The sequence below is a fragment of the Fukomys damarensis genome, unplaced genomic scaffold (genome assembly GCF_012274545.1).
Source record: "Fukomys damarensis isolate Sample0158 unplaced genomic scaffold, DMR_v1.0_HiC HiC_scaffold_25, whole genome shotgun sequence".
Classification (NCBI taxonomy): Eukaryota; Metazoa; Chordata; class Mammalia; order Rodentia; family Bathyergidae; genus Fukomys; species Fukomys damarensis.
In genome coordinates, this window is record NW_022900937.1 from 11,500,739 (window position 1) to 11,512,645 (window position 11,907).

At 39.5% G+C, this 11,907-nt stretch overlaps 1 protein-coding gene across 1 annotated transcript in view; it reads right to left on the bottom strand.

Moving 5' to 3' along the window:
• The window catches only part of Adam10 (ADAM metallopeptidase domain 10), a 108,018-nt gene that overhangs the window by 69,800 nt on the left and 26,311 nt on the right, over positions 1–11,907 (bottom strand). Inside the window, exon 2 of the mRNA XM_033756250.1 lies at positions 1,177–1,295. Within this exon, the coding sequence (XP_033612141.1) occupies positions 1,177–1,279 (103 nt within the window). The 5' untranslated portion in view covers positions 1,280–1,295. The remainder of the gene's footprint in view (positions 1–1,176; positions 1,296–11,907) is intronic.

An 11,907-nucleotide genomic window follows, 5' to 3' on the forward strand; every position in this document is an offset into this window, starting at 1 on the left:
ATGATCTTTGGAGTATCCTTTGAGATTTTCCTTGTTTTCTTAAAGAATATAGAAAAGTTACTATTAATTTTCTTCCTTCAAAGATCAGAGAATTATAGAATCATTAAAATTTTTTGAAAACTAACATCTTGAAAGTAGTCAGAGTGTCAAAACTCATGGTTAGACACACATGTAAAGAGGGATCCAAAGAGGGCTCGCGATTTAGTTCAGTGGTTCGGCCACCTGCCTGTCAAGCGCAAGGACCCGAGTTTGATCCCTGGTACCAAAAAAAAAAAAAAAGATGGATCCAAAGATTACTTCATTTTTCAAAGACCATTTACTCTTCCTGATTCGTTCACTCTCCTCTGAATTTTTTTTTAAACAGGAAAAAGAACACACAAAATTTACTATATGTCAAAGGCATGGGAGTATTAGGTTCAAAGAATAGCAAGACAGAAGACTCTAATGCAGGGCTTATTTCTGCAGGTGTTTGGGATCAGAGGACAAAGGGAGATGGCTCAGTCTGGAAGATTAAGAGGAAGGGTGGCAGGGGGTGGTGGCACATGGCTGTAATCCCAGCACTCAGGAGGCTGAAGCAGGAGGATCACTGAAAGTTCAAGGCCAGCCTGGGCTACATACTGAGTTCAAGGCCAGCCTGCACTACATAGTGAGACCCTGTCTCAAAGAACCAGAACCCAATACCACCCCCCCAAAAAAAGAACCAAGTAAAGTGGGGAAGGGTGTACACCTCCAGCTAGGATGGTCCTGAGAGACAGGTGCAGTCCCCACATAGTCTTCTCTGTGGTCAGATCAGTATGGGTCAAGTGTCAGATTCCGAGCTGTTCCTCTCTGTGGTGCAGTCACATGAACCCTACCTAATCTCAAGCCCCAGGAATCATCCAGATCTCAGCCACAGATCCAAGGAACAGATGGGGTCACTCTGAGTGCAATCTTCAGGCTAAGGACCCTGGTGACAAACTGGCCAGCTTGATTTTGAAAGGCGAGCTGAGTGTCTTCTAGGACCCCTAACCCTCCAGTCAGCAAACCAGGTTTTCTCTCTGCCTCTAAGGAGACTGAGTCTGTCTTCCCTCTGCTCAGGATTTATACCACCTTTCCTGAAATATTTGCTCACACATCTAAATACACATTTCCCTGGGTAGAAAAAACTTAAAAGGTTTCTGTTAAGGCTCAACTTACCATAAATATGTCCAGTGTAAATGTGAGAGGTATCATAATCAAGTACTTTATCTGATGTTTCTACTTTAAATTCGTCACTAAACAAGGAAGTGTCCCTCTTCATTCGCAGGTTGAAATGTCTGCAAAATGGAATGAGAGAAAAAACTGAAATTAAAAGGATCCAAATTTTAAATGATTATTTTTATTTTAAGTAAAGTCCGCAAAATGTAGTCCATGTCATACAACTTGCTTATTTGGGAAATGTACTAACCAAGATTTTCCTACAAAAATTCTGCTATAGCATAAGGGAAACATTTGAAGACACAGACACAAGAAATTCTTTTTTTTTTTTTTTGTCTTTGAGACAGGGTCTCACTATGTAGTTCAGACTGCCCTGGGGACTCACTGTGTAGCCCAGGTTGGTCTTGAACTCACAGTGATCCTCCTGCCTCAGCCTCCCAAGTGCTGGGATTACAGGCATGTGCCACCACGCCCGGCAAGAAAAGAATTCTTGAATAGGACTCCAAAAGCACAGGAAATAATATGGAAACCAACAAACAGGACATCAAATTAAAAGGCCTCTGAACAGCAAAAGAAACATCAGACTAGAAGGGACAATCTACTAAATGGGGACGACTGTTTATGCTTCTGACAGAGGATTAATAGCTAGAATATATAAAGAACTTTAAAATACCAATAAAACAAAGACGCCAATAAAAAAGTGGGCAAGTAAACTGAATCATTTCCCCAAAGAGCTCAAATGACCAAAAGTGTATTTTAAAATGTTCAATATCTCTAGACATCAGAGAAATTCAAGTTAACACTACACTGGGACTCCAGCTCACCCCAGCAGAGTAGCATCAAGAATACAACAGGGCTGGGGATGCATGTGAGCAGGGCCTGGCAAGCACAAGGCCCTGAGTTTGATTCTCAGTACCAAAAAGAATACAAGAAACAATGATGCTGGTAAGGGTGGGGACAGGGCAACAGATGCGCCTACATTATTGGGGAGACTACAAACTAGAACAATCCCTATGGAAACCCGTACGAAGATCTCTCAAAACACTAAACATAGAAATACCAACTGATCCAGCTATACCAGTCCCAGGCATATTCTCTCAAAGGAATGAAGGACTGCATACTACGACACATGCACATCAGTGTTTGTAACACCATAATCACAGTATCTTAACCATGGAAACAGCCTAGAAGCCATCAACAGATGGGTAAAGAAAATGTGAGCCAAATACATAGGCAGAGAGACAGATTAGATATCATGGAATAAATATTACTCAGGCATAAAGAAAAATGAAATCATGTCATGTGCAGAAACTATCATGTTAAGTGAAATTAGCTAGACCAGAAAGCTAAATATGTTTTCTCTTACCTGAGAACATCAAAAATACAAAATAAATAAAGAAAGAAAAGAGAAGAGGAAACCATGAGATGGACATCTGAAGACCAGGCCAGGGTTAATCAGGCGTGAAGAAGAAAGGAAGAAATGAGTAATGGAATTAAAACAGATTAAGATATAGTAAATACACATAGCAACTTCCAAAAATAAACCCCATCATTATGTAATATTAACATAAATAACATTATTATAAAAACTCCACTCTAAAATAAAAGTCTGCTCTAAAAGTCAACCTAGAGGCTATGGTTAATTCTCAATTACATACAATTAAACAACAATCTAGGATATATTTTAAAATAAACACAGGCTGTTTCTTATATAGAGAACAAGATCATTCACACAGCAACTGAGTTATTTGGACATAAAAAGAAGTTTCCTCACCCAATTAGTATTACTCACTACTACTTGTCTTATCTCACTGATAATTCTGCAGTTTTGCCATTTTTCCCCATTTCCATATTCAAATAGGCAAATATATAGGAAAGTGACATCTATTTTAGATATTTAACGTCTCTTCTCAGAAAGGCCAAGTGTGCATGTTCTTCCTTCTACACAGACATACACACACATACAACACACAACTTCAACTCATTTTTCCTCCCTCTGGGGCTCTTAATTCTTGCAAATTATATTTAGATCTTCTTTAATTTGATTTTTGGAATCTCAAAAAAAACCAGGATGCTGGGGCCAAGTATTTAGCTCAGTTGCACTATGCCTGCCTCACAAGCACAAGGTCCTCAGTTCGACCCCCAGTACTGCAAAAAAAACAAAAAAACAGGATACTGTCTGAAATCATGATCATTCTAATTGTCCTTTATTAGGAAGGAAGACCAAAATACTGAAGTGAATTACAAGGTATTAGTTACTACTCTTTAAGATATGAAAAGAACATTGGGTTTAAAATCAAACTTGAAATCAAATCTTAGGCCCAAAATTTATTAGCTAAATTATTAAAGTGTATTATGACTTATATAAAATTTCTATAAAATCTTCTTTAGGACAGATACAAGTATTATGCTCTACTATTTTTTCTTACAAATATATGTTTTCAAGAGTTCTGTAAGGCATCTGTTGTTTCAAACACTATATAAGTGGGCATGATGCACATACCTATAATCCTAGCCCTCAGGAGGCAGAGACAGGAGGATTTCAAGTTTGAGGCTAGCCTGGGCTATATATGGAGTTCAAGGCCAGCCTGGGCTACATAGCAAGACTTGTTGCAAAGAAAACAAATCAATAAAAATAAAAATAAATGTAACACTTGATATAAATATGCAGTATAGTAGTATAAGTAAATACATAGTTGCTACACACATTTTTTTAACATTTGTGACACAAATTAGTATAATCTCTGGAGTAGAAAAAGTGGTTAAAAACAATCAAATTTATAAATGCACAAAGCCTTCAATGCAGTTACTTCACTTTTAGAAATTTATGTATACTTACACATAAGTGAAATGAGTTTTTAACAAGACTGTGACACAATGGGAAAAACACTGGCCTTTGTCTCCAGTTCCCAGCCCGAAGCTCTTAAAGCCCTGGGAGTATGTACCTGAATGACAGCAGTGTCTTCACTCCTGTTCATGAATCTGCTTCAGTCCCCCTGAGCTGATGCTGATGAGGTGACTGAGGGTGGAACACTTACAGCCTCAGGACGGGGCTGAGCAATACTGTAAAGGCCAAGCGAGTCCAAGGCCGGATTTCCAACCCAGCCCTAACATGGGGCTGGGGTAGAGTGGAGATAAAGCCCCTACAGAAATTCTCCCCACGGAGTGGTGGCTCACGTCTGTAATCTCAGTGCTTGGGAGGCTGAGGCAGGAGGATGGCTGTTCAGGGCCAGCCTGGGCTACACAGTAAGTTCAAGGCCAGCTTGAACTACACAGTAAAACTCTGTGTAAAAAATAAAAAATAGAAGTCCTGCAGAGACTCTTCAAGGATGGATTTGGTTGGCTCCCAGAGGTGGTGAGCACAAGGTCTGGGGAGGAGAGAGGAGGTGTCCCAGCCCACATAGCTTGCCCTCCACATGCCTTCAATTTAGCTGCTTGTCAACTGTGTCCTTTATAATAAACTGCCATTGGTACACTTCTCCTGAGTTCTATGAGCCATCCTAAAATTCACCTTTGAAGGAGACCTAAGGAGCCCCCAATCTATGGCATGCTGATGGAAAGTACGCCTGGTGCAGGTTTTGGGCTGGTGTCTGAAGCTGGGAGCAGTCTGGTGGGACCGAGCCGTATGCCAGGCTACATGGACTCCAGCCGGTCACCACCCAACTGAATGGAACCAAACTGGTGAGCAAGCAGGTGGTTTCCAGTTGTCAGAGGACTGGCTGTTGGTGTCGGAAAACATCCCACAGAGTATTATTCATCTCAGCACTGTACGAGTTACACAGACAGAGGTACATCCATACAACTGTAAAGCACAAAGCTGAGAAAAAATATAAAATTCCTGAAATCATAGCTCTTTAAAAGTTATATTGTTTCTCTTAAATGAAAAAAGAGATGCAGAAAATAGAATATAGTAGGCTATCTTTTCTTTTGTTTTCTGGCAGTATAAGAGAGTGAACCCAGGGCCTTTGTACTAAACTACATTTTCAGCTTTGCTTTTCTCTTCTTTTTTTTTTTTTTGGACAGATGTCACGACACTGCTCAATTGCCTAAGCTGTGCTCCAACCTCTGATTCTCCTGCCTCAGACACCCACAGTGCTGGGATTACAGGCACGCACCATCAAGTCCAGCTTACAATTAATTTTATACAAAAAGTTTTCTTAAAAACTCAGATACAAGGCCGGGGATTTAGCTCAGTGGTTCCCCTACCTAACTGGCAAGCACCAAGGACCCAAGTTCAATCCCTGGTACAAAAAAAAAAATTCAGACACAAAGAATAAAATAATTAAGATGTCAAAAATTGCTGGGTGTGTTGATGCATGCTTGTAATCCCAGATAGTTAAGAAACAGAAGCAGGAAGATCTCAAGCTAAAGGCAGTCTGGGCAACTTAGCAAGATTCTCAAAATAAAAAAATAAAAAGGGGTGAGGAGGCAGCTTAGTTGTAGAGTGCCTGTCTAGTATAGGCAAGCCCCTGAGTTCAATTCCCAGTACCACAAAAACAAAGCAAAATCAGAGTACCAAATATCCAACTAAAACTTACCGATGTAAAAAACAAGAAATATGAATGAGGCATGATGGTGCATGCATGTAATCCCAGCACTCTCAGAGTCTTGCCAGGAAGCTTGGCAAGTTCAAAACTAGCCCAGGCAATAGAGGAACTTAGAGAGACCCTGTCTCCAAAACAACCACCAAAACTGCTGTGGATGTAGCATTACGAAAAACCCCTACACTCCATCCTCAGCACTGCAAAAACACACAATCGAAGGGTAAAATTTTTTTAAGAAATCAGTGCCAGGTGTGGTGGCGCACACCTGTAATCCCTGCTTACAGGGAGGCTGAGGCAGGAGGACTGCCATGAACTCAAGGCCTACCTGGAATACATAGCGAGTTCAAGGCCAGCCTAAGCTACATGGTGAGACCCTGTGTCAAAAAATAAAATAATATAAAGTAAAATAAAAGCAAAGAAATCAGAAAGGGCTGAGAATGCAGCTCAGAGGTAGAGGGCTTGCCTAGAATGCCCGAGGTCCTGGGTTCAATCATTACAAAAGAAAAAGCAAAGCACAGGAGAGAGTAATGATGGGTTCCCTTATCTATATGATAAAGAAGAGGAAAACCTGAGCATGATGACCTTACAAGAGAAAAGAAGGACAAGGGGGAAAGAAGGGCTTGTGAACAAGTAGATTTTATTCCAGGAATGAGAGGCAGTTTTAATATTCTAAAGCTATCCACGTAACTCACCACATTCAAAGGGGAGAAAAGCCACATACTCCTCTCATTAGGTTTAGGAAAAGCAACTGACCAATGTTAGCACCCACTCATGAGAAAACTTCTCAGCAAACTAGGAAGAGACAGGAACTTCCTTAAACTGATCTAAAATGGCCCCAAAGCCACAAGTGTTTGAAAGGAGACAGGATTAGGAGGCATTGCAGCTGACTTCCTGTTAGAAGGTAGGTCTGTCTGGAAGAGGTGGGCAAGTGTGGGTGTGGTGGGGAGGGTTCATCTCCCTTCCCTGCTCCTCTTTTCTCTCTGCTTTCTGCTTGCACAAGGTGAGCAGTTCTCCTCCACAGGACCAGACTCTCCCACCCTCCCACCCTCCCACAGCAGCCAGAAGCCAGCCCACCAAGCAAGGCCCCAGACTTCTGAATCAATCTATGAAAAAACTACTAGAAATGGTGAGTTTAACACAAAATCACAGAGGACAAGACTAACATACAAAAAAATGAGTATTTTTATATACAAAAAGCAAAAACTTTCAGGATACAACCTGAAAACAATTCTACTTATAGCAGCACTTTTTAAAGAGTACTCAGGAATAAATTTATTAAAAGATATACAAGCCTCTACATTGAAAACTATGAAACACTCCTGAAGGAAACTAAGGAGGTGCTGCCTTTCAAGCACAAGGACCCAAGTTCGATTCCCGGTACCAAAAAAAAGAAACTAAGGAAGACCTAAATCAATGAAGAGCTGTGAAGACGAGTGTTAGGATGACAGGCCAGGAGTGTAGCACAGCAGTACAATGTCTTTTCTTTTCCTTAATTTCATATCAATCTTGACATTCTTTTAGTTTAAAGCTGGTCTCACTTTCAACTTGCCAGAAACTTCTGGGGCTTCCAAGGACTTCAGGAAACACATGCTTAGAGTCTTAAAGCCTTAAGATTCCAACCTCCTAGAGGAAGTAATCAACAAAAGCCAAAAACAAAAAGAGTTTTTCTTTTCGGTTTTTTGGGGGGAGGGGCACTGGGGCTTGAATTCCAGGTCTCCATGCTAAACTGTCTAAGTTGCCCAGGCTGGTTTTGAACTTGTGATCATCCTATCTCAGACTTTTGAGTAGCTGGGACACAAAACCAATACATCCTCTAAGCAGGATTTCTGCCAAGTTAAAAATAAATTATTATGGACAAATGAGAATACTGCCTAAATTCTTGTTGCCTATCATGTCTTCATAAAATTATTTCCACTAACTGACAGAAAATTCTTCACCATATAAGTATAAATACAAGCATCATTTTTCATAGAAGACCACAATATTGTATAAAAATACTGAAAAGGGTATCTGTTAAGCAGATCAAACATTAAACATCAAAAAAAAAAAAACATTAAGCATCCAAGGGATTAATCATTTGGAATCTCTTATTCAGCAAAGTTGTTACACTATAAAACACTGTAAACAACAGCATGAGCAGTCCATAGGACAAAGAGAAAGTAAAAGCTTCAAAGACATGAATCCACCCCCTAAAAAGCTTTTACATCATGTGTCTAATCACAAGCTAGATAAACACCTTAGAAGTATAACAGAGAGAACTTAAGAACACTCAAAGTGACTCCCACTCAACCCTGATATTGATTTCATAATAAGAAAATCATGTCATACATCAAAAACATCATCCCCACTGTTGATTTAAATTAGATTGAAACCACATATAAAATCAGCTCTAAATTATCCATGTACTGTCACGCAACAGTTCAGTACAACAAATTTAGATCATACCCCAAATTTACTGCTTTTACTAATATATAAATTAATTCACATCTAAAACATTACTCAACAGAAGGAAGTAGGAGAGCCCTGAAGATAGGTAAATCTAGAAATAAGTCAGACTAAATTAAAGTCTGTTACAATCTACAAAAAAATACACAAATGAATAATCAGGAGCTGGACATAATTTAACTAAACCACTGGATTCCATCCAATATTCGAATTTTATTTCCACTACCATCTGTTTTATAGTTCTTATCTTTGTGCTATTTTAATATTTTATAAGATACAAATTCTTTACAATATTCCTTTTATATATTATAAAATAATAATAAAAAGTAGCTGATAATCCACACATACTTTTCTAGTTTTTTTAACAAGACACCAATAAATAACTATCCCAAAATAGAACTTGATTCTTGGCTTGTTTAAACTTTTAGAGCAAAGGGCAGAAAACCTGCAGAGAATACAATGCCTCCTAATCACGACTGTAAGGGGCCAGGAATGTAGCTCATTGGTGCCGCAAGGTCCCAAGTTTGATCCCTGGTACCAAATTTTTTTTTAAATCACTATTTTATACTCTAGCTGGGTATGGTGGTACACACTTAAGACTTCAACTATTGTTAGGCTAAGGCAGGAGGATCACAAGTTTGAGCTCAGCCTAGGCAATAAAGCAAGACCCTGTCTCAAAGTAAAAAATAAAGAAGTTGGAAATGTAATTTACTCCTGAGACCCCGAGTTCAATGCCCAGCACTAAGGGGAAAACAGAATAAAACTATATACAACAGAATATTTATTCTGTCTTAAAAGTAATAAAACTCAGGAAAATGCTACAACATGGACAGACTTTGAAAACATTACAGTTGAGTAAAATAAGGCAGACACAAGTCAGTAAATAAGTCAAGGCATTATGGTAAGTGAAATAAGTCATTCATAAACATTCTATGATTACATATATATGAAGTACCCAGAAAACCAAACTCACCAAGACAAAAGGAAAATCGTAGGGCTGGGCATGGAGGCAGATGCCTATAGTCCCAACTAACAAATGACAGCAATATGAAAAACTATACCAAAGTGATGCTGTTTCCCCAGTCCCACTACTCTCAATGTGTGACTGCACTAGGTAGCAACAGCTGGTTTCCCTTCTCCAGCTTTAGAAAAGCAATGCACCCAAACCAGACAAATAGCATAGGTACTGGAACCACTTCTGGTGCAAAGCAACAAAATAAATGCTAGGTTATATGATTCCATGAGATCTCTGGTAGGTCACACACCTTTATATCCTTATAGAAAGAAATGATTTTCCACAGGTTAGAACAAGTAGAACATAAGAGTAAAAAGAAGCTCCCTTTGCCCCATGGATTGTTATTTTAATAAACACAGTATGATTCTGATGATCTAAAGAAGGCAGCAGCAGGTGTGTTCCTATGCTGAAGGACCAAAGGGCTGAATTAATGAAGTATCCTGGCAGCACAGAGAGGAAGTGGAAGGGCAGAAACCTGCTTCCAGGTCTATGGGAGTAACAGATACCAGGACTGCTGTACTGATAAATGACATCCCTCTTATCTAAGTGGAACAGGTGGGGCAGGCTGCCTCAGTGATTACTAAGAGTGACTGCACTCCCTGATGTCTCCAGAAAGCATTTCCTCTGAACTTCACCTTCTTTTCAATAAAAGTTTAAGTGTCTCTCTATCCAAATTAAGACAAGTTGCCTAGGTTAGCATCAAATTACTTATTCAATTAGCAAGTTTACTTATATTGCTGTGCTTTTCAAAACAGCAAAGTCCTATTTCAAATTATCTCACAGAAATCCAACAGTCTTTTAAAAGGATAAAAAAGAACAGATTTACAGAGGGAGAAGAGAGTAGAGTCAGTCCATGGTCACCCCACTGAGCTAAACGTGAAGCTTCTACAGAAATTCTAGGGCTCTACAGTCTCGTTTTTCTGTTTCTTTGTTTTTTATGCTTTCAGAAACTGAACTCAGGGCCTCACTCACACATGCTAGGCAAACATGTACCAATGAGCTACTTCACCTGCCCTTTTTAATTTTTTATTTTGAGATGGCATCTCGTTAAGTCACTGAATTGATCGAGCTGGGCTGAACTTGAGATCCTCCTGCTTCAGACTCCCAGAGTGCTAGGATCACAGCTGTGCACCACCATACCCAACCAGGCTCCAGTTTTAAGATTTGGGCTTAAGTGAAGAGTCCAAGGCAGAAAAATTAGCACAAGTAAGCAGAAATACATAAAGAAACGAGTTACCAAGGAAAATAAAAGTGAAACTGTAACGTGAGCTAAAGCCAGTAACTTTATCCTATGTAAGACAAACAACATTAATGTTCCTCATTTAGTGGAGAGCCAGTGGGAAGTGTGCACCTTGAAAGCATGATTACAGAACACAGGATTATATGTGCCATGCACGATTACAGCTTAAATGTATCTACTGAAGAGGAAAAAAGGTTTCTGTATATATTTTCCAACCTCATGCAACTATCTAGTTAAACAACTGGCATGCAAACTACTACATATAAAACACTTAAACAGTTACAGATTTAAGAGTAGAAAGATACTTCTATTACTCAAATGCTTAATGTCAATGGTATGTATAAAATTATTAAAATTAACTAAGTTAACTAATTTCACAAACTAGGGAGAAGAGTAACCTGATTGAGATCATGCATATAAAGCAGGAAGCTGAATCTGAACCAAGGTTTCAATGATCCAACCTATGACCTTCCCACCATATCAACTGTAGCTCCCTGCTGAGGCCACTCCAACTACAGCTCCAGGATGGTGCCTCCTGGTGAAAAGGCAAAAATAAAAGGGTGATTTCCAGAGCATAAGTGATATTAAATTTAAAAGAAGGAGGAATCAATCAAAGAAGTTAAATCAGAGGTGTACACATATGTCTCAGAAATGCTATCCAATACTAATTTGAACAAAGTATACTCTAAGGTCTCTTGAGATACAGATTATGAAAGTAAGCTATTTGTGAGAGTAAAACTTAATTAAAAAATGGGAAATACATATATAGTCAGAACAATTTTGTGATGGATAAATGTGTTCATATTTATAAAATTGGCTAAATCATACTTAAAATTATGCTCTCATAACCAAATGCCCAAAAATATACTGGCTGTTATTATGATTAAGAGATTCAAATAAAAAACCTCTGCCAGGGGCCCCAATCCACCGCAGGAAGGAGAACCACGCCTGCTCCGACCCAGCCACCACTGCTCAAATGCTGGGAAGGTAGCCATGCAGGCGCCCCTGAACCCCCATAAGCCCCCCCACCAACACTCTCAGACTTCCTGACTGTGCCAGTCTTTGGACCCACTCTGCAAAGACAGAGGTGATCATCAAGGGTATTTTTCTGAGTTCCCAATTTTGAACATCTTCAAAGAAAGGGCGTGAGAAACCTGTAATAGAACGTTGCAGAGTTCAACCATTCAGAAGGATGGGGAACTCAATCTGGGCCTTGCAGCCCGAGGTCAGTCAGCGTCATGGGGTTCAGCCATCAGCTAACGGAGATCAGGGGTCTTGCATCCTCGCTCTGTCTGAACCATTAAATGGTAAATACACTATATTGAAATTTTGTTCACTCCAGACATGTTCTGGACTGCTTCTTGATTTCAATTTAATTCAAATGATTTAAGGGTGATAGACTAGTGACTACCACAGGTGGTCAGTGTCCAAGTTGTGCTTGATCTTAATGTGTTGCTGATTGTATCAGTTGGGGTAAAGCATTGCCG